The sequence below is a fragment of the Pan troglodytes genome, chromosome X, assembly GCF_028858775.2.
Source record: "Pan troglodytes isolate AG18354 chromosome X, NHGRI_mPanTro3-v2.0_pri, whole genome shotgun sequence".
NCBI lineage: Eukaryota > Metazoa > Chordata > Mammalia > Primates > Hominidae > Pan > Pan troglodytes.
The window spans coordinates 55,900,603-55,923,830 of record NC_072421.2 but is presented as its reverse complement, the minus strand read 5'-3'; the positions used below and the strand labels follow the sequence as shown (position 1 = coordinate 55,923,830).

Here is a 23,228-nt window from a genome sequence, read left to right as displayed (position 1 = left end):
CACTTGGTCTATTCTGCTATCAATAGTTGTGATTGCATTGTGAAATTCTTGTGTTATGTTTTTCAGCTCTATCAGGTCAGTTATGTTCCTCTCTAAACTGGCTATTCGGATTATCAGCTCCTATATTGTTTTGTCATGATTCTTAGCTTCTTTGCATTGAGTTACAACCTGCCCCTTTAGCTCAACAAAGTTCATTATTACCCACCTTCTGAAACCTACTTCTGTCAATTCATCCATCTCAGCCTCAGCTCAGTTCTGTGCCCTTGCTGGAGAGGTGCTGTGGTCATTTTGGGGGAGGAGAGTCTCTCTGGGTTTTTGAGTTCTCAGCATTTTTGATTGATTATTTTTCATCTTTGTGGGCTTGTCTATCTTTGATTTTTGAAGTTGCTCACCTTGTTTGGGGCTTTTGGGGGATCTTTCTTGTTGATGTTGTTGTTTTTTGTTTTTTTTCTTTTAACATTCAGGTCACTCTACCATAGGGCTGCTGCATATTGCTGGGGTCTGCTCCAATCCCTAGTTGCCTTGATTTTTCCTATACCTGGAGGTATCACCAGTGAAGGCTGCAAAACAGCAAAGATGGCAGCCAGCTCCTTTCTCTGGAAGCTCTGATCCACAGTGCTATTGACCTGTTGCCAGCCCACATGCACCTGTAGGAGGTGGCTGAAGACTCTTGTTGGGAGGTCTCACCCAGTCAGGAGGAACAGGATCAGAGACTTACTTTAAGAAACAGTCTCACAGCTTTTAGGTAGAGCATGTGTGCTTCACTGGGGGGACCCATCCTTGTCCGGACCATTTGTATTCTCTACAGCCAGCTGAATAGAACCACTGAGTTAACTGAACTGCAGAGATGGCAGCCGCACCTCCCCACAAAAACTCCATCCCAGGGAGAGAACAGAGCTCTATCAGTAGAACCCTGGCTGGGGTGGCTGAAGTCCCCAGAGGGAGCTTCCTCCCAGTGAGGAGGAATGGATTGGGGTTCTGCTTAAAGAAGCAGTCTGGTCACAATTTGGCAAGGCAGCTGTGCCTCATTGTGGGGGACCCTTCCTTGTCTGCACTATTTGTATTCCCCAAAGCCAGCAGGCTGGAACAGCTGAGTCTACTGAACTGTAGAAATGGCAGCTACCCTTCCCCTCAGGGGCTTCATACCAGGGAGAGATCAGAGCTCTGTTTGTAGAACTTTTGCTGGAGTGGCTAAAAACCCACTACCGAATGTTTTGTATCTTGAATGTGGTGGCGAATGCAGAAACCTACACGTGACAAAATTGTGTAGCACTAAATACACACAGACTGTAATCCAAGCAGCAGAGAAAGATGGCAGAGTTAGACTTTTCAGCAATTGTCACTCTACAGAAACATAAATTTAAACAATTATTTATGCATGAAAGTACCTTTACCAGATCTCTGGAAACCAGTTGAGAGGTTACAGTACCTGGATGTGGTACAATAATAAGAAAAGATGCATTGAAGATGGTAGGCAGGACAGTTTAGCATCATCCATGTCACCCCATTCTCAACCCCAGGCATCACAGCACAGAGAGAAATATATTCTAATTGGGGAAAAGGGAGGGAAGTGGTGCTATAGTAAAACCCAGCACTGGATAGGCCCCTACAGCCCCAGACTCCAGACTGGCACCACACAGGAAGCTTTCAGACCCGTTCTGGTGTCAGACAGGACCGTGCATCCACAAGCATCAAGCTTGCATGGTGGAATTGCTCTCTAGCTCACCCCAGCTCTATATAAATTTGAACACCCCTAGCCTTGGGGCATGCCCCAGCACCAAGACAGCTATAGTGGCTCTTTGCACTTGGCTTATACCAGCAGTGTGCCACCTTCAGTTGTATCCCAGTGTTGTGCAAGCCACAGCAAACCCCAGGCTTCTGGTGCCTCAGTGCCATCCAGCCACAGCAGCATGGTCTTTAGGTCTTCCTTAGTGCCATGCCAGCTGCAATGGGTTTGAGCTTTGGGCTCATCCCAGTGCCATGTCATTCTAGGAGCCCTGGGTTTGGGGACCACACAAGACAGCCTGCCCAGAAGATCTGACAATTGAAGGACTTTCTCAGACAAAGCCACCCTGTGAAGACAAGAGTAAGCACCATACTTACTCTATGTGCAAACAGTGATGCATGACCACACAAGTCAAGAACAATCAGGGAAACTTGACATCACCAAAGGGACAAAATAAAGTGCCAGTGACAGACACAAAAGAAATGGAGATTTTTGAATTGCCTGACAAGAGGATCCTGAAATCATCAAAAGAAAAGAAGCAAATAACATATAAGGGGCTGGGCAAAGTGGCTCATGCCTGTTATCCTAGCACTTTGGGAGGCTGAGGTGGGAAGATTACTTGAAGCCAGGAGTTCTAGACCAGCCTTGGCAACATAGAAAGTCCCCATCTGTACAAAAAATTCAAAAATTAGCTGGTTGTGGTGGCATGTGCCTGTAGTCCCACCTACCTTAGAGACTGAGGCAGGAGGATTAATTGAGCCCAGGAGTTGGAGGCTCAGTGAGCTGTGATCATCACTGCATTTCAGCCTGAGTGATAGAGTAAGACTCTGTCTCTCTCATATGTATATATATGTATATATATATATATGTATATATATATATGTGTATATATATATATATATATATATATGAAGATCCAATGCAGCTATCAAGCCTCTCGTGAGAAATCTTAGAGGCAAGGAGAGAGAGGGATTATATATTCAAAGTGCAAAAGGAAAAATTAAAAAAACACTTGCCAATTGAGAATACTGTACCTAGCAAAGCTCCCTTTCAGAAATAAAGGAGAAAGAAGGATTTTCCCAGACAAAGTAAAGCTGAGGAGGTTCATCATCACCAGAACTGTCTTACAAGAAATGCTAAAGTAAGTTATTCAAGATTAAAGAAAAAGATGCTAATGAGTAACATGGAAACATCTGATAATATAAAACTCACTGGAAATTTACTACACAGGAAAATTCACAAGACTTTGTTATTGTAATGTCCATGTGTAAATCACTTATATCTTTAGTATGAAGGTTAAAAGACAAGCATATTTTTAAAATAATAATGGCTGCAATAATTTGTTAAGGGATATGCAATGAAAACCTTATAAATTGTGGCATCAAAAATTCAAAATGTTGGAGGGGAGTGGAGTAAAAGTGTAGATATTCTTGCAATCAAAGTTAAGTTATCACCTTAAAATAATCTATTATGACTGGAAGAGGTTTGTTGTAAGCATTATCATAACCACGAAGCAAGAAACTATGTAAATACACCAAAAATAAAAAGCATGGAATCAAAACATACTACTAGAGAAGATTACTTAACCGTAAAAGAAGACAGCAAGAGAGGAAGAAAGAAACAAGAGGTCTAGGAAACAACTAGAAAACATTTAACAAAATAGCAGTAGTGAGTCCTTACCTATTAATTATGACCTTAAATGTAAATGGATTAAATTCTCCAACCAAAAGACATAGAGTGGCTAAATGGATAAAAATCAAGGCCCAATTCTGTGCTGCCTACAAGAGCCTCATGTCACTTATAAAGATACTGTATTAGGGTCAGGCACAGTGGCTCACTCCTGTAATCCCAGCACTTTGGGAGGCCGAGGAGGACAGATCATTAGGTCAGGAGATCAAGACAATCCTGGCTAACATGGTGAAACTCTGCCTCTACTAAAAATACAAAAAAATTAGCTGGACATGGTGGCATGTGCCTGTAGTCCCAGCTACTCAGGAGACTGAGGTAGGAGAATCACTTGAAACCAGGAGGCGGAGGTTGCAGTGAGCTGAGATCGTGCCACTGCACTCTAGCCTGGGCAACAGAGTGAGAATCCTTCTCAAAAAAACAAAACAAAAAAACAAAAAAGATACTGTATTAGTCAATTCTCACACTGCTATAAAGGAATACCTGAGACCGGGTATTTTATAAAGGAAAGAGATTTAATTGTCCTACAATTCCACAGGCTCTGCAGGAAGCACGGATGGGGAGGCATCAGAAAACTTACAATTATGGCAGAAGGCAAAGGGGAAGCAGGCACACCAACTTACATGGCCAGAGTAGGAAAAATAGGGCCTAGTGGGAGGTGCTGCACACCTTTAAACAACCAGCTCTCCTGAGAATTTACTCACTATCATGAGAACAGCAAGGGGGAAATCTGCCCCCATGATTTAATCACTTCCCACCAGGACCCTCCTCCAACATTTGGAATTACAATTCAACATGAGATTTGAGTGGGGACACAAATCCAAACCATATCAGATACGCACAGACTGAAAGTGAAATAAGGAAAAAGATATTTCATGTAAATGGGAACCAAAAGAGAGCAGGAGTAGCTATACAGTTGACCCTTGAACAACGCAGATTTCAATTGCATGGGGTTCCATTTATAAGTGCATTTTTTTCAATAAATATATTGGAAACTTTCTGGAGATTTGTGACAATTTGAAAAAGTCTTGCAAATGAACTGCATAGCCTAGAAATATTTTAAAAATTAAGAAAAAGTTAGGTATGCCATAAATCATAAAATATATGTTGATACTAGTGTATTTTATCATTTTTCTACCATAAAATATACACAAATCTATTATTAAAAAGTTAAGATTTATCAAAATGTATGCACATTAACACTTACACATAATGCCATTTGCAGTTCAGAGAATTGTAAACAAAGACAGTATTAAGTGATAACTGCATAAAATTAACTGCAGTACATACTGTACTACTGTAATAATTTTGTAGCCACTTCCTCTTTCTATTGTGGTAAGCTGTTTACTAAATTGTGTATCATGGTAAAAAGTGATCTATTGCAATTCTTATATACTTTTTGTTGTGTTTAGTGCAATACTGCCTACCTTAAAAAACACTATGAGACCCATATGAAGTGCCACTAGTGATACTGGAAGTGTTCTAAAGCAGAAGAGAAAAGTCATGACATTATGAGAAAAAAGTTGAGTTGCTTGATATATGCCATAGAGTGAATTCAATGTAAAGACCTTTGTAAAAAAAGTAAAGGAAATTTGTAAAGCCATTGCTGCAGCTATGTGAGCAGGTGCAAAAACCATGCACTTTTTGTGAAATATCCTTCTTCTGTGGTTGAAAATGCAATTTTCATGTGTGTGCAGGATTGCTATAAGGCGTACCTATAGACTTCAATGTGATTCTAGAAACAGTGAAGTCATTATATGACAATTTAATGAAAAAGGAAAGTGAAGGATCTAAAGCTGGTTAATTTAATATTAGCAAAAGATGTTCAATAATTTTAGAAAAAAAACTTGGCTTGAAAAATTTCAAGATAACAAGAAAAGCAACTTCTGCTGAACAAAACGTAGCAAACTAGTTCCCAGGTGACGTTAAGGAAACCATTGAGAAAAAAGATTATCTGTTTGAATGTGTTTTTAATGCAGATGAAAGTTCCCTATTCTGGAAAAAGAAAATGCCACAAATGACACTTATTAGTAAGGAAGAGAAGTGAACACTAGGCAAGAGGAGACAGACTAACTCTACTGTTTTGTACAAATGCAATCAGGCTTATTATCAAGACCGCCTTTATTAAGTAGCTAACCCCAAGCCTTGAAGAAAAGGTAAACACCAACTGTCAAGACTTTTGTTGTACAAGAAAGCCTGGAAAATAACCCTTCTGCTGGATTGGGTCCATTAATGCCTTGTCCCTAAAGTCAAAAACTACCTTGCCAGTAAGGGGCTGCCTTTTAAAGTTCTTTTGATATTGGACAAAGCCTTTGGCCACCGAGAACCCCATTAATTCAACGCCAAAGGCATTGAAGTTGTCTACCTTCTCCCAAACACAACATCTCTACTTCAGCCTCTAGATCTAGGGGAATCATAAGAAACTTTAAGCCTTATTACATATAGTACTCCATGGAAAGGATTGTCAATGCTGTGAGAGAACCTCAATACAGAGAAGATCATGAAAATTTGGAAGGATTACACTATTGAAGATGTAAACATTGTTATTAAAAAAAAAAAGCTGTGACAACCATCAAGCCTGAAACAATATATTCTTGCTTAAAAAAAACTGTTTTGAGATGTTGTATATGACTTCACAGAATTTACAACAGAGCCAATCCAGAAAATTATGAAAGAGATTGTGAATGTGGCAAAAAAGATGGGGAGTGAAGGGTTTCAAGATATGGATCTTGGAAAAATTCAGGAGGGAACACACACCATACCAGAAGAATTAACAGAAGACAACGTGATAGAGTTGAGTGCATCTGAACCAACAGCAGACGATGAAGAAGAAGATGTAGAAAAGGCAGTGCCAGAAAACAAAACTTCATTAGACAAGCTGTTATGAAGGTTCTGATTATTCAATACAGCTTTTGACTTCATTTACAACATGATACCTTCTGTGATATGGGCACTGAAATTAAAACAAATGTTGAGAAAATATTGGTACTGTATAGAAACATTTTTAGAGAAACGAAAAAGCAAAAATGTCAGGCAGGAATTACAATGTATTTTCATGAAGTTACACTGAGTGTGCATGCCTCTCCTCTCTCTTCCACCTATTCCATCTCTTTCATTTCAGCCACCCCTGAAACAGCAAGACCAACCCCTCCTTTTCTTTTTCCTCAACCTACTCCTTGTGAAGATGATGAGAATGAAGACCTTTATGATGATCCATTTCCATTTAATGAATAGTAAATATATTTTCTCTTGCTTATGATTTTCTTAATATTTTTTTCCTCTGGGTTATTCTAATGTAAGAATACAGTACATGATACATATAATATACAAAATATGTGTTAATTGAATGTTTGTATTATTGATTTAGATGACTTTTGTTTCTTTTTTTATCTAATTGCTCTGGTGGGACTTCCCAGCTTTTATTATGTTGATATGTAATGATCTGTTGAATAGAACTGGCAAGTGCCTTCAACCAGACCTCAGAGGGAAAGCTTTCAGTTTTTCCTCATTCATTAAGATGCTAACTGTGGGCTTTTTATAAATATCCTTTATTATGTTCAGGTAAGTTTCTTCTATACCTACTTTGTTTACAGTTTTCTATTATAAATAGATGTTGAACCCAGTCAAATGCTTTTTCTGTGCCTATTGAGATTATTACATGGCTTTTGGTTTATATTATGTTACATTACATTGATTGATTTGCATATACTGAACTCGCCTTGCTTCTCTGGGAAAACTTTATTTATGTTGTATAATCTTTTTCATGTACTTTTGAATTAAGTTAGCTAGTCTTTTATTGAGAACTGTTCTATCTATATTCATCACAGATATTGGCTTCTAGATTTGTTTTCTGTGGTGTCTTTGTCTGGCTTTCATATGAAAGTGATGCTAGCCTTATAAAATTAGTTTTGAAGCGTTTCCTCTTCTTTTTTTTTTAAGGCTTTAAGTAGCTTTGGTATTAATTATTTTTTTGAGTATTTGGTAGAATTTACCCATGAAACCATCTGGTCCTGTGCTTTTTTTGGTTAGGCAGTATTTTATTAACATTTCAATCTCTTTACTTGTTATTTGTCTGCTTAGGCTTTATATCTATTCATTATTTCAGTCTTGGTGGGTTTCCTGTTTCTAGGAATGTATCCACTTATTTTATCAAATTTGTTGGCATATAATTGTACATAATACATTCTTATGATCCTTGTTATTTCTAAGGCCTCTGTTTTAATGCCTTCTCTTTACCATCGATTTTATTTATCTGAGACTTCTCTTTTTTCTTAAACTAGCTGAGGGATTGTTAATTTTATCTTTTCGGAAAACTACATCTTGGCCACGCCTATAATCCCAACATTTTGGGAGGCTGAGGCGGGCAGATCATGAGGTCAGGAATTCGAGACCAGCCTGGCCAACATGGTAAAACCCTGTCTCTACTAAAAATACAAAAATTAGCTGGGCGTGGTGGCAGGCCCCTGTAATCTCAGCGACTTGGGAGGCTGAGGCAGAAGAATTGCTTGAACCCGGGAGGCGGAGGCTACAGTGAGCCGAGATCTCGCCACTGCCCTCCAGACTGGGTGACAGAGCAAGACTCAGTCTCAGGGGGAAAAACTAGACCTTGATTTTGTTGATTTTTTCCAATTTGTTTTATTTCTGCTCTGATTTTTATTATTCATTTCCTTTCTGCTAAGTTTGGGGCTTAGTCTTCATTTCTTTTTCTAGTTTCTTGATGTGTAACATTAGATTGTTTATTTGAGATCTCTCTTGCCTTTTAATGTAGGCATTTATTGCTACAAATTTTCCTCTTAATACTGCTTTTGCTACATTCCACATGGTTTTGGTATGTAGTAATTTTGTTTTCATTTGTCTTGAGACACTCTTTTAATTCTCTTTTGATTTCCTCTTTGACTGAATGGTTTTTCAAAATCTTGTTAATTTTTACATATTTATGAATTTTCTCATTTTCTTACTGTTCCTGATTTTGAATTTGATTCCACTGTGGTCAGAAAAGTTACTTGGTATAATTTCAAACTTCCCAATTTGTTAAGACTTGTTTCATTGCCCAATGTGTTATCTATCCTGAAGAATGTTTTATGTGTGCTGAGAACAATGTATATTCTTCTGCTGTTGGGTGGAGAGTTTTGTCTGATAGGTCCATTTGGTCTGTAGTGTTATTCAAGTCTACAGTTTCTTAATTTATTTTCTGTTTGGATGCTTTATCCATTATTGAAAACGGAGTTTTGAAGTTTTCTACTAGTATTGTCTTGCAGTCAGTTTCTTCTTTCATATATGTCAATATTTGCTTCAAATATTTAATTGCTATAATGGTGGGTGCATATGTATTTAAAATTATGTCTTCTTATTGAATTGACTCTTACGTCATTATACAATTACTGTCTTTGTTTCTAAAAAGTTTTTAAAGTCTATTTTGTTTGATATATGTATAGCCTCTCTTGCTTTCCTTTGCATAGAATATCTTTTTCCAACTCTTTACTTTTAATTCATTCAGCCATTGTATATCTTTTGATTAGAGAGTGTAATCCATTTACATTTACATTGATTAGAAGACTTACTGTTGCTATTTGTTCATTGTTTTCGGTTTGTCTTATAGTTCATGTGTCTCTTTTCTTGTCTTTTGCTGTCTTTATTATTATTATTATTATTATTGTGTCGATAGGTTTTGTTTTTTATTTTTGCATATGTAACTTCTGTAAGTATTTTCTTTATGATCAACATGGAGCTTACATAAAATATCTTGTAGTTTTACAATGGTCTATTTCACACTGATAACAACTCAGCTTCACTTGTGTAGAGGAACTCTACATGTTTACCTCTCTTTACCCCACATTATTACGTGTCAAGAATGTCACAATTTAGATTCATTTATATTGTGTAACCATTAACATAATTTACTTATAACTATTATTAATAGTTTTGTCTTTTGACTTTTATAATTGAATTAAGCGTGATTTACCCACTACTTTTATAGTAATACAGTATTCCCTCTATTTGTCTATGTATTTACCTTTACCAGCAAGTTTTATACTTTCTTATGCTCTCACATTTCTGTTTAGTATCTTTTTGTTTTAACTTGAAGAATTCACTTTAGCATTTCTTGCAAGGCAGGTCTAGTGGTACTAAACTCCTTCAACTTTTGTTTGAGAAAGTCTTTGTCTCTCTTTCCTTTGTGAAAGACATATTTGCCAATTGTAGTATTATTGCCTGGCAGGTTTTTTTTTCTTTTTTTCCTTTTAGCACTTTGAATCTATCAACCCACCTACTCCTTCTGGCCTGCAAGGTTCTACTGATAAAAACACTGATTGTTTTATGAGGGTTATCTTGTAGGTAACAAGTTACTTTTCTCCCGCTGCTTTCAGAATTCTCTCTTTAAGTTTTAAGAATTTGATTATAATGTGTCTCACTGTGGATCTCTTTGTATTCCTCTAGTTTGGTGTGCTTTGGGCTTTTTTGGATCTGGATGTCTTTTTTCTTTCCCAGGTTTGGGAAGTTTTCGGCCATTGTTTGTTTGAATAAGCTTTCTGCCCTTTACTCTTTTTCTTCTTCTACTGAGACTTCTATATGTCCTATAAGTCCTTTAAGCTATCTTCACTTTTTCATTCTTTTTCTTCTCTTTGCTCATCTGACTGGATGATTTCCAGTGAACTACCTTTGAGTTCACTGACCCTTTCTTCTGCTTGATCTAGTCTACAGTTGAAACCTTGTATTAAATTTTACATGTCAGTTATTACATTGTTTAGTTCTGTAATTTCTTGTTGGTATCTTAAAAATATTTTCTGTCATTTTGTTGAAATTCTTATATTGTTCCTGTGATTCTCTCCTAAACTAGGTGAGCTTCTTCATGACCATTATTTTGAATTTTCTGTTAAGTAAATCACATATCTCCATCTCACTATGGTCAGTTTCTTTAGATTTATCTTGTTTATTTATTTGGAGAATATTTTCCTGTTTCTTTATTTTTCTTGACTCTGTTGGTTTCTATGCATTGAATGAAATAGATGCCTCTTTTACTCTTCATAGGCTGGGCTCGTATACGAAGTAAACCTCACCAATTATTCTGGCCAGCTATTCTTGGTGCCTCTTAGACCTTTGTGTTCATTTTCTTGGTGGCCCTCAGGAGGTTAGAATATGCCACATTTCATATGTAGAAACCAGTGACCATATGTCTCTTTGTTTTTAATTTTCCTTTAATATTCACAGCAGCTTTTGTGAAGCAGCTAGGAAAATGCATAACTCAAATTCTGGAATTTGTGCACAATTAAGCAGCTGAAAGCCAGGAAACAGAAATTCACACCCAAATCTCTCTAACTTGGAAGACTTTATTCTTTACTGTGTGGAAGGAAAATAAATCTTGGGATCCCAAAATCTCTAAGCTAAAAGGAAAAGTCAAGCAGGCAACTGCCTAGGAAGACCTGCCTCCCATTCTATTCAAAGTCATCCTTCTGAGGCTCACCAGAGACAAATGCATATCTGATTCTTCTTCTCCCCTATCGTTTATGTAAAAAATGCAGACTCACTGAGCCAGGCTAAATTGTGTATTAAGTGGAAGGACTCAAAAGAATGCAGCATTTTGTCTCTTATCTACTTCTAACCTGGAAGCCCCCACTTCCCGTTGTCCTGCCTTACTAGACTGAACCACTGTACATCTTACACATATTGACTGATGTCTCTCACTCGCGTCCGTGTGAAGAGACCACCAAACAGGCTTTGTGTGAGCAATGAAGCTTTTTAATCACCTGGGCGTAGGCAGGCTGAGTCTGAAAAGAGAGTCAGGGAAGGGAGACAGGGGTGGGGCCGTTTTATAGGATTTGGGTAGGTAAAGGAAAATTACAGTCAAAGGGGGTTGTTCTCTGGTGGGCAGGGACGAGGGTCACAAGGTGCTCAGTGGGGGAACTTTTGAGCCAGGATGAGCCAGGAGAAGGAATTTCACAAGGTAATGTCATCAGTTAAGGCAGGAACAGGCCATTTTCACTTCTTTTGTGGTGGAATGTCGTCAGTTAAGGCAGGAACCAGCTATCTGGATGTGTACCTGCAGGTCACAGGGGATATGATGGCTTAGCTTGGGCTCAGAGGCCTGACAGTCTCATGTCTCCCTAAAATGTATAAAAGCAAACTGTACCCCCTGACCACCTTGGGCACATGTCTCAGTACTTCCTGAAGCTGTGTCACAGGTGAATGCTTAACTTTAGCATAATAATCTTTCTAAATTGACTGAGATCTGTCTCAGATATTTGGAGTTCACAACTGTATTATTAAACTGCCTGTCTCTAATAGTAGCCAGCCATAAGATGCCCACAAGATTAGTAATAAAGGGAAATAATTAGAAAGAAAATTGGAAGTCCTGGGTAATTTTGCTGTCTCTACATTTATAGTCTCACCTAGTGCCCCTTTTCTTATGAGTATTTATGGCATGAGGGGTTAGGTTAGAGTATGTGATAATGAAACTGGCCTGGAGAAAAATTATACCCAGGCCTGAAATATAAGCAATTTAGACAACTGTACCAAGCAGAATATATTTTAAGGACACCTAAACAATTTTGGTCTGAGTCAGTGGTTCCCAAACTTGAGCATGCATCAGTCACCCGGAAAGTTTATTAAAACACAAGTTTTTGGATCTCATTCCCAGAGTTTATGATTAAGCACATATGAAATGGGCCTTAAGAATTTGCGTTTCTGAGAAGTTCCCACATGATGCTGATGATGATGGCCTGAAGACTTCACTTTGAGAATCACTTTCCTAGGTTAGTTATTTAAGTTTCTGCCTGCTTCATTCTTAGAAAACAGACATTACTGTGGTTTGGCTCACAGCCAATGCACTGAGTATTCTTATTTTTCAATAGCATCAGTGTCATGTGATTTCCCAATTTACCTCTGGGTATCCACTAGCCAGGGCTAGTGCTTAAAAAATTGCCTAATCACAATGGTAGGGGAGAGATCATATAACTTAGTCCCATGCCTGAAGAGTGTAAACCAAAAATGAAATTCTAAGGCCTCCCCCCTCCAACCATCTGAATGGACTACCTCCTCAGCCAGGGCTCTTTTACAGTTTAACCTGAAAGACAGTTTCAGGCCATTAGGGAAAGTGGGGGGTCAAACATGCCTCATTATACCTCTCTGGCATTAACATCAACACAAACCTTAAGTTCCATAAGAAACATTTACAACCTATTCTCTCTGAAGCCTACTATCTGAAGGCTTCCTCTGCAAATAAGAACTTTGGTCTCCATAACCTCTTATTGTAATGCCCAACCTTGTTTTTACTAACCCTGTTTTTAGACTCCCCCTTTTCCTTTAATCACCTAGCCTTGTTTCCACCTGCATTGACTCTCCCTTAGCTAAGAGAGCCAGACAGACTCCATCTTGGCTCTTTCACTGGCAGCCCCTTCCTCAAGGACTTAACTTGTGCAAGCTGACTCCAAGCACATCCAAGAATGCAATTAACTGATAAGATACTGTGGCAAGCTATATCCGCAATTCCCAGGAATTCGTCTGATTGATAACGCCCAAAGCCCCGAGTCTATCACCTTGTAATAGTCTTAAAGCCCCTGCACCTGGAACTGTTTACTTTCCTGTAACCATTTATCCTTTTAACTTTTTGCCTACTTTATTTTTGTAAAATTGTTTTAACTAGACCCCCCTCCCCTTTCTAAACCAAAGTATAAAAGGAAATCTAGCCCCTTCTTCGGGGCCAAGAGAATTTTGAGCGTTAGCCATCTCTCGGTCGCCGGCTAATAAAGGACTCTTAATTCGTCTCAAAGTGTGGCGTTTTTCTAACTCGCTCGGGTATAACATTATCTTAACCCAGACATTCTTTTCTGTTGATCTTAGGTCTTTAGATAAACTCAACCAATTGTCAACCAGAAAATTTTTCAATCCACCTATAAGCTGGAAGCCCCCACTTCAAGTTGTCCCCCCCTTTATGGACCAAACCAATGTATTTCTTAAATGTATTTGATTAAAGTCTCATGTCTCCCTAAAATGTATAAAACCAAGCTGCACCCCGACCACCTTGGGCACATGTTCTCAGGACTTCCTGAGGGCTGTGTCAGGGGCCATGGTCACTAATATTTGGCTTGGAATAAATCTTTTAGAATATTTTGCAGAATTTGACTCTTTTTGTCAATAAGAGGTTAATAATTTCATGTTACTTTATTTTTCCTCCTCTATCTTTATTTATTTTTTATAACTTTTATGTTAATTTCAGGAGTACATGTGCAGGTTTGTTACATAGGTAAACTTGTGTCATGGGGGTTTGTTGTACATATTATTTCATCACCCAGGTATTAAGCCTAATACCCATTAGTTATTTTTCCTGATTCTTTCCCTTCTCCCACCCTCCACCCTTCAATAGGCACTAGTGTGTGTTGTCCTCTGTGTCCATGTGTTCTCATCATTTAGTTCTCATTTATAAGTTAGTACATGTAGTATTTGGTTTTCCGCTTCTGTGTTAGTTTGCTAAGGATAATAGCCTCCATCCATCCACATGGACACAATCCCATTCTTTTTTTTTTATGGCTACATAGTATTCTATGGTGTATATGTACCATTTTTTTTAATCCAGTCTACCATTGATGGACATTTATGTTGATTCCATGTCTTTGCTATTGTGAATAGTGCTGTAATGAACATGCATGTGTGTGTGTCTTTACAGTAGAATGATTTATATTTCTTTGAGTACATAACCAGTAATGGGATTGCTGGGTCAAAAGGTATTTCTGTTTTTAGGTCTTTGAGGAATTGCCGCACTGTCTTCTACCATGGTTCAACTAATTTACCTGCACACCAATGATGTACAAGTGTTTATTTTTCTCCACAACCTCACCAGCATTTGTTACTTTTTGACTTTTTAATAATAGCCATTTTGACTGGTGTGAGATGGTATCTCATTGTGGTTTTAATTAGCATTTCTCTAATGCTCAGTGATGTTTATCTTTTTTTTCATATGCTTGTTGGCCACATGTAAGTCTTTTTTTGAAAGCTGCCTATTCATGTTTTTTGCCCACTTTTTAATGGGGTTGTGTGTTTTTTCTTGTAAATTCGTTTATGCTTTTTTTTTTTTTTTTCCCAGAGTCTCATTCTGTCGCCCAGGCTGGAGTGCAGTGGTGCAATCTCGGCTCAGCTCACTGCAACCCCCACCTCCCGGGTTCAACCGATTCTCTGCCTCAGCCTCCCGAGTAGCTGGGACTACAGGCGCACACTACCACACCCAGCTAATTTTTGTATTTTTAGTAGAGACGGGGTTTCACCATATTGGCCAGGCTGGCCTCGAACTCCTGACCTTGTGATCCACCCACCTCGGCTTCCCAAAGTGCTGGGATTACAGGCGTGAACCACCACGTCCAGCCGTTTATGTTTCTTATAGATGCTGGATATTAGATCTTTGTCAGATGCATAGTTTACAAATATTTTCTTTCATTCTGTTCACTTTGTTGATAGTTTCTTTTACTTTGCAGAAGCTCTTTATTTCAATTAAATCCCATTAGTCAATTTTTGCTTTTGTTGCAATTGCTTTTGACATCTTCATAATGAAATCTTTGCCCGTTGCTATGTCCAGGATGGTATTGTCTAGGTTGTCTGGTCCAGTGATTTTATAGTTTTGGATTTTACATTTAAGTCTTTAATCCATCTAGAGTTAGTTTTTGTATATGGTGTAAGAAAGGGGTACATTTTTAATCTTCTGCATCTGGCTAGCCAGTTACTTCAGCACCACTTATTGAATAGGAAGTCCTTTCCCCATTGCTTTTTTTGGTCAGGTTTGTCAAAGAGCAGACAGTTAGTTGTAGGTATATGGCTTATGGTCTATTTCTGGGTTCTCTGTTCTGTTTCATTGCTCTATGTGTCTGTTTTTCTACCAGTACCATGATGATTTGGTTACTGTAGCCCTGTAGTATCATTTGAAGTCAGGTAGCATGATGCCTCCAGCTTTGTTCTTTTCGCTTAAGATTGCCTTGGTTATTCGGTCTCTTGTTTGGTTCCGTAAGAATTTTTAAATAGTGTTTTTTTTTTTTTTTTAGTTCTGTGAAGAATGTCGTTGGTAGTTTAATAGAAATAACACTGAATCTATAAATTGCTTTGGGCAGTATTGCCCTTTTAATGATATTGATTCTTCCTATACATGAGCATGAGATGTTTTTGAATTTATTTCATCCCTGATTTCTTTGAGCAGTGTTTTGTGGTTCTACTTGTAGAGATCTTTTGCCTTTCTGGTTAGCTGTATTTCTAGGTATTGTTTATTTGTGTCAATTGTGAATGGGATTGTGTTCCTTATTTGGCTTTCAGAGTGCAGATTGACTGTTGTTGGTGTATAGGAATGCTAGTGATTTCTGCACATTGATTTTGTATCCTGAGACTCTGCTGAAGTTGTTTATCAGCTTAAGGAGCTTTTGGGCCGGGACTATGGGATTTTCTACATATAGGATCATGTCATTTGCAAACAGGGATAGTTTGACTTCCTCTCTTCCTATTTAGATGCTCTTTATGTTTTTGTCTTGCGTAATTGCGCTGGCCAGGACTTTTATTACTACATTGAGTAGGAATGGTGAGAGGGCATTCTTGTCTTGTGCTTGTTTTCAAGGAGAATGCTTCCCAGCTTTTGCCCATTCAGTGTGATGCTGGCTGTGGCCTTGTCATAGACGGCCTTAATTATTTTGAGGTGTATTTCTTCAACACATAATTTATTGAGAGTTTTTAACATGAAGAAGTGTTGAATTTTACAGAACACCTTTTCTGCATCTATTGAGATAATCATGTGGTTTTTGTTTTTTGTTCTGTTTTCATGTTAGTTTCAATGCAACCATGAAGCAAAGAAGTTAACTGAATGTACATACATCTAGTCAATATATAATTTATTGAGGATCTGTTATTTGCCAGGTAGGCTTAAACAATAAACAAGACAAAGACCTTACCATCATGGTTTTTACAGACTCTGGGACAAGTAAATAGAAAATGACACAGCAGTATGATAGGTGAGTCTTCTGATGGAGGGAGAGATGAGTGAGGTTTACCTACCTCAACTAGCCTGGGTCACGGAGGAGCAGTGATCAGGTTAACCTTTAGAGGACTCAATAATTTCAAACCCAAATTAATTTCCTGATTCACGGTGAAATCAAGAGAAACTTTTTCCACCAAACCATGCTCTGTGATATTGATAACAATGACTAATATTTATATAGCACTTTCTATGTGCCAAGCCCTGGTTTCTAAGTGAAACCCACAAACTGTGCAGTACTATCATTATTGTCTTCCAATTTACAGATAGGGAAACTGAGTGCCAAAATTTAAATAATCTCCTGGAAGCATTTATTAACAAATAATAGAGCCAGGATTTGAACCCAGGTAACCTCATTTCGGGGCTACACTTTTAACCATGTCATAACTGCTCACAAGGAAATTTAGGATTGAAAGAGTATGAAAATGCCACCATGTAGCTTCTTGCTATTATTTTAACCTCATATACATGCTCACAAATTGTACCCATTAGGACAGAATCTTCAAGGCTAACCATTTTAGCTTTCGAACAATGGATTTGCTTTCAGAAAACTTCATGTAGTACTGATAAAATACACTGCACCATTTAAAATGTAACATTTAAAGAGACAGTGTATATATATTGGGATCTAATTACAAAATAGGTCAAGATGATGAAACCTCTACAATTCAGTTGTTTCCCCCAGTTTTGAATCCTCAGAACCGCAATTTTGGCAACGCATTAGGCTCTGGGAAACACATAATCACAAACCAGGATCATCATGTCACTCCTGCCTTTATCCATAACCTGCCTCTCCTGGATTCTCCATAATATTAAATGGCAACACCAACCACCCAGTTACCTCAACTATAAACAAAGCTAGGAGTAAAGGTAAGCTCCTTTTCTCCCTTATACTCCACATTCAGTAAGTAACCAAATCCTTTTAACACTACCACTTTTTAATATCAAGCCTGCGTTGTTTCTCATCTGAACGTTAGTACCCTAGATCCACCCCACATTCCACATTAAATTCAGAATCATCATAATAACCACCATTTATTCAGTTCTTACTATATACTGGACACTGTGTTAAGAATACTATATGCATTATCTAATTTAGTCCTCCCAAAAATCTCAGGATTTGGGTACTATTGTTATGCCATTTTTCAGATAAAGAAACAGGCTCAGAGAGGTTGTTTGCTAAAAATGACATGACTAATAATTGGCAGATTTATGACTCAAAACAAATCTGACTCCAGTGTCCATGTTTTTAACCACTATGTCATACTGGCTCCAAATATTTTTCTAAAATACAGAGATTTTTTTTTCCTGTTACTCTCTTAAAAATTTTAAATCACTTCCCACTGGCTTTAGGACAAAAATCAAAACTCCTTAAAATTACATATAACATTTATCATGAACCTACTCTTCCACTCACATTTCCCATCCTAATCCCCAACTCCTGTGAAATGTATGCTATTGTCATGCCTAAATTCTTGCTATTTCTCAAACATACCGGACAATTTTAGGCTTCTATTTGCTAATGCCTTGTCCTCTGCCTCTAGTTCCCTTCACCTTTTCTCCAACTGGAAAATTCCAATTCATATGTTAAGATTTGGGTAAAATACAATCTTCTCTGTGTTGTTTCATATGATTACCCACACATGGAGTTGTTCCTTCAAATTCATTTTACGAAAAGGAATTTATATAGACCCATACAATAGTGCTCCTAATGTTATATTGTAACTACTTGCAATTAGGCCTCCACTTAACACACACAGAGAAGTTTGAACTTACATACTCTTACATGCCTTTGAACATCTTAAAATCAGAAACCATGTCTAATTCATGTCTGTGTCCTCATAACCTAGAAACACTACTAACAGATGTAGGTGTTCAATAAGTGTTAAATGAATGATACACAATAGATGCTACATAAGGTTCTTTTTTTTTTTTTTTTGGCTCTTGAGAATTCTGGAAGTCTTCTTGACTAGCTTAAACTAAAAGCAAAGGGTTCTGTTGCATATTTCATATATACTGTACCAGAACTCATTGTCACAATTCTAGTGACCAAATGTATATATCTTCTAGGCTCCAACTGTAAATGTATACATTGACAAATTCTAATGTTATTTTAATCTACTCGGTGCACAGAAACACCTTTATATGTGCATGTGTTATTATGATAGCCCTCTTCCTCACTTGAGCAGAATTTTATTTTTGTCCCTTACCATGCTCCAACTCCTATCTCTGCTCTTCTAGATATACCCACAGGTATCTGCAGGCTGTGCCACTCTCCTGAATACAGTAAACTTGGCAGTGGAACAGACATGACTGGCCTGTGCTTAAAGGCAGAAGGGCTATGGAATGCCGGGATCTTCACCACTTACCCTAAACTCCACAATGCTCTTCAATTATCTCATGGGCTTTCTTGTTTTTCTCTAGGGTTCTGGAACCTGGAGAGAAATTCCACCATGACTTCCAACAACATATCTGGTTGCTATCTGGCTATGTTTCTGTCAGCCTTCTATGGGGTTGAATTGTTTTTGTATCATCCTTGAGCTGAACTTCTGACACAATCCTGACTTCTAACATTCGGTTTAACCAATCTATATGGCATACCCAAAATCATGATTTGTGGCATAACTTGGTTTCATAAGTTGTCAGAATCATAATAGAGTAATTTATTTTTTTTAAAAAAATACAAAAACAAACTAACAAACTAAGCCCGTCAAATAGAGCCAAGGAAGACCATAAAGGGATGGCTATCATGCACAAATGCCTGCTAACAAAAACTATTACAAAAGACTCTGCAAAAGCCAAAACATTGCACAAAGACCAGCACAAATTTAAAAAGAAAATACTTCTGAAATGATATCTGCCCAGCATCTGCCTGTCTAACCTCAGGCTAGTGCCACTCTTGTTATTGATCCTTGTAACCAAGGATAGTTATCTCAAAGCAATCATATAATCTCCATTTTAAAAAAAAATAAACCCACTTTCTTCCTTTACCTCCCTGAAAACTCATGTGGTTTTATTATGGAATGCAAATTCTCACTGCACTATATTCCCCTAAAAGTATTATTTTATTTTGGAGAACATCTCTCTGTTTGTTATTTAGGATGACAGTTTTGGATCGCTCTTGATTGGCCTAGGATTTTTTCCAATGTGTTCTACTTTAGGTGGACACAGAACTTCTGGCCTCTTTTTTGTGGAACGTAGCAGTTTATTGTACATATTTCAATGAGTTTAACCTAGCAGCTTCCCTCAACCCCAAAGTACTGTGACACCTGTTGGGGACAAATTGTGGAATTCATGTGTTTTGAAATCTCCATGTTGAGAGATTAATTATCTTAGATTGGCTTATCTCTTGTCTTCCCCAGCCTCACCCAAACTGTCTGTGATCACTCTCTGTACTGACCAGCATTACTGGAACCAGTAAGGACCCATCCAAAAAAAATAGTAGAAGTTTCCTTCTCATTAACAAGAAGGATGATTTGGGGCTAGTAATAGTTTATGGCTGATATGGTTTGGCTGTGTCCCCACCCAAATCTTAACTTGAATTGTATCTCCCAGAATTCCCACGTGTTGAGAGAGGGGCCCAGGAGGAGGTAATTGAATCATGGAGGCTGGTCTTTCCCTGCTGTTCTAGTGATAGTGAATAAGTCTCACGAGATCTGATGGGTTTATCAGGGGTTTCTGCTTTTGCTTCTTCCACATTTTTCTCTTGCTGCCACCATGTAAGAAGTGTCTTTTGCCTCCCACCATGATTCTGAGGCCACCCCAGCCATGTGGAACTTTAAGTCCAATTAAACCTCTTTTTGTTCCAGTTTCAGGTATGTCTTTATCAACAACATGAAAATGAACTAATACAGTAAACTGGTACCAGAAGAGTGAGGTGTTGCTGAAAACATATCGGAAAATGTGGAAGCAACTTTGGAAGTGGGTAACAGGCAGAGGTTGGAAGAGTTTGGAGGGCTCAGAAGAAGACAGAAATGTTTGGGAAAGTTTGGAACTTTTTAGAGACTTGTTGAGTGGCTTTGCCCAAAATACTGATAGCGATATGGACATTAAGGTCCAGGCTGAGGTGGTCTCAGATGCAGATGAGGAACTTGTTGGGAACTGGAGCAAAGGTGACTCCTGTTACATTTTAGCAAAGAGACTGGTGGCATTTTGCCCCTGCTCTAGAGATTTGTGGAACTTTAACCTTGAGAGAGATGATTTAGGGTATTTGGTGGAAGAAATTTCTAAGCAGGAAAGTATTCAAGAGGTGACTTGGGTACTACTAAAGGCATTCAGTTTTATAAGGGAAGCAGAGCATAAAAGTTCAGAAAAATTGCAGCCTGACAATGTGATAGAAAAGAAAAAACCATTTTCTGGGGAGAAATTCAAGCTGGCTGCAGAAATTTGCATAAGTAGCAAGGAGCCTAATGTTAATCCCCAAGACCACGGGGAAAATGTCTCCATGTCAGAGACCTCCAGGCCATGTCAGAGACCATCACAGACCCAAAGGCCCAGGAGGAAAAAGTGGTTTTCTGGGCCAAGCCCAGGGTCCCTGTGCTGTATGCAGCCTAAGGACTTGATACTTTGTGTCACAGCCTCTCCAGCCATGGCTGAAAGGGGCCAATGTAGAGCTCGGGCTGTGGCTTCAGAGGATGAAGCCCCAAGCCTTGGCAGCTTCCACATGTTGTTGAGTCTGTGGGTGTACAGAAGTCAAGAATTGAGATTTGGGAACCTCTGCTTAGATTTCAGAAGATGTATGGAAACACCTCGATGCCCAGGCAAAAGTTTGTTGCAGGGGCAGGGCCCTCATGGAGAACCTCTACTAGGGCAGCGTGGAAGAGAAATATGGGGTTGGAGGTCCCACACAGAGTCCCTACTGGGGCACTGCCTAGTGGAGCTGTGAGAAGAGGGCCACCATCCTCCAGACCCCAGAAAGGTAGATCCACCAACAGTTTGCACCGTGCACCTGGAAAAGCCACAGACACTCAACGCCAGCCTGTGAAAGCAGCCAGGAGGGAGGTTGTACCCTGCAAAGCCACAGGACCAGAGCTGCCCAAGACCGTGGGAACCCACCTCTTGCATCAGTGTGACCTGGATGTGAGACATGGAGTCAAAGGAGATGATTTTGGAGCTTTAACATTTGACTGCCCCACTGTATTTTGGACTTGCGTGGGCCCTGTAACCCCTTTGTTTTGGCCAATTTCTCCCACTTGGAATGGCTGTGTTTATCCAATACCTGTACCCCCATTGTATCTAGGAAGTAACTAGCTTGCTTTTGATTTTACAGGCTCATAGGCATAAGGGACTTGCCTTGTCTCAGATGAGACTTCGGACTGTGGACTTTTGGGTTAATGCTGAAATGAGTTAAGACTTCGGGGGACTGTTGGGAAGGCATGACTGATTTTGAAATGTGAGGACATGAGATTTGGAGGGGCCAGGGGCAGAATGATATTGTTTTACTGTGTCTCCACCCACATCTCAACTCGAATTTTATCTCTCAGAATTCTCATGTATTGTGGGAGGGACCCCAGAGGAGGTAATTGAATCATGGGGGCTGGTTTTTCCTTTGGTATTCTTGTGATAGTGAATAAGTTTCACAAGATCTGATGGGTTTATTGGGGGTTTCCACTTTTGCTTCTTCCTCAGTTTTCTCTTGCCGCTGCCATTTAAGAAGTGCCTTTCGCCTCCTGCCATGATTCTGAGGCCACCCCAGCCACGTGGAACTGTAAGTCCAATTAAACGTCTGTTTGTTCCCAGTTTTGGGTATGTCTTTATCAGCACCGTGAAAAAAGAACTAATACAATGGCTGTCTGGAACCCAGTGCCAGAAGAGTACGTAGAACCTGACAGCCTTGCAGATAATTGGGCTGTAGCCGCCCACCTTAACCCCCTTCCCTCCCATATGGGGCTAAGAATCATGAACTGGAGGCTTAAGCTCTGAACTCTACCTAATGAGTTAGGAAACTGGAATATAGTATACTTATCCCATTCCTGACATCTTTCTTTTTCCTGTGTGTAGTTTTCCTCACTTAGAGGCCAGCCCTATGGCCTGGCTGGTGGGTTTAGGGGAATTCCAAGGCTTATCAGGGATAGTGATGATGATGGTAATGGTAGTGGTGTATACAATTCTTGTGGTTATGGTAATGGTAGCCATGGCAATGATAGCAGTGACTATGGAGATGGTCATGATGGTGATGGAAGCATTTACTTAGGTTTTTTTTTTTTTTTTGTAAAATTTTTGGAAGACTATCTCCCTTGAGTAGAACTTTGTTTTACTTTCATCTTGTATGGAATTGCTGTCTCTGTCAAAGATCAATTTTTCCCATATAATGAGTACAGCTGCTTCTCACAAATACCAATAACATATTCTAAACTACTACTTTAGATCAGGCTTATCTCTAAGAGTGGCATATGCCTGGATTATACTTGAGTTTTTCCCACAATCCTTGGATTTTATTATCCCCCTATTGCCCAGTCTCCAGAGAGGAGGTTGGGGCCTCCTGCCCTTTTCTCAGTTTCAGAGTCTCTAAATCATACCAGCCATACTCTTGGACCACAATGCAATAATAATAAAGCTCAATATGGGAAGAAAATTGCTCAAAACCATGCAACTAAATGGAAATTAAACAGCCTGCTCATGAATGACTTTTGGTTAAATAACAAAATTAAGATATAAATCAATAAATTCTTTGAAACTAATGAAACAAAGACACAGCATACTGGAATCTATGAAACACAGCTAACACAGTGTTAAGCAGGAAATTTATAGTACTAAATGTCTACATCAAAAAGTTACAGAGGTCTCAAATTACCAACATAACATCACAACTGGAGAAACAAG

The 23,228-nt window shown here is 38.7% G+C and overlaps 1 protein-coding gene across 2 annotated transcripts in view; it reads left to right on the top strand.

Moving 5' to 3' along the window:
* The window catches only part of LOC129138752 (uncharacterized), a 49,904-nt gene extending 27,760 nt beyond the window's left edge, over window positions 1-22,144 (top strand). The window contains exons 2-3 of one of the 2 annotated variants that reach the window (XM_063803983.1): window positions 17,092-17,276; window positions 20,216-22,144. In XM_063803983.1, the coding sequence (XP_063660053.1) occupies window positions 20,308-21,291 (984 nt within the window). In that variant the 5' untranslated portion in view covers window positions 17,092-17,276; window positions 20,216-20,307 and the 3' untranslated portion in view covers window positions 21,292-22,144. The remainder of the gene's footprint in view (window positions 1-17,091; window positions 17,277-20,215) is intronic. The other variant, XM_054676646.2, reaches the window with a different exon arrangement.
* Window positions 22,145-23,228: the final 1,084 nt, after the last annotated feature.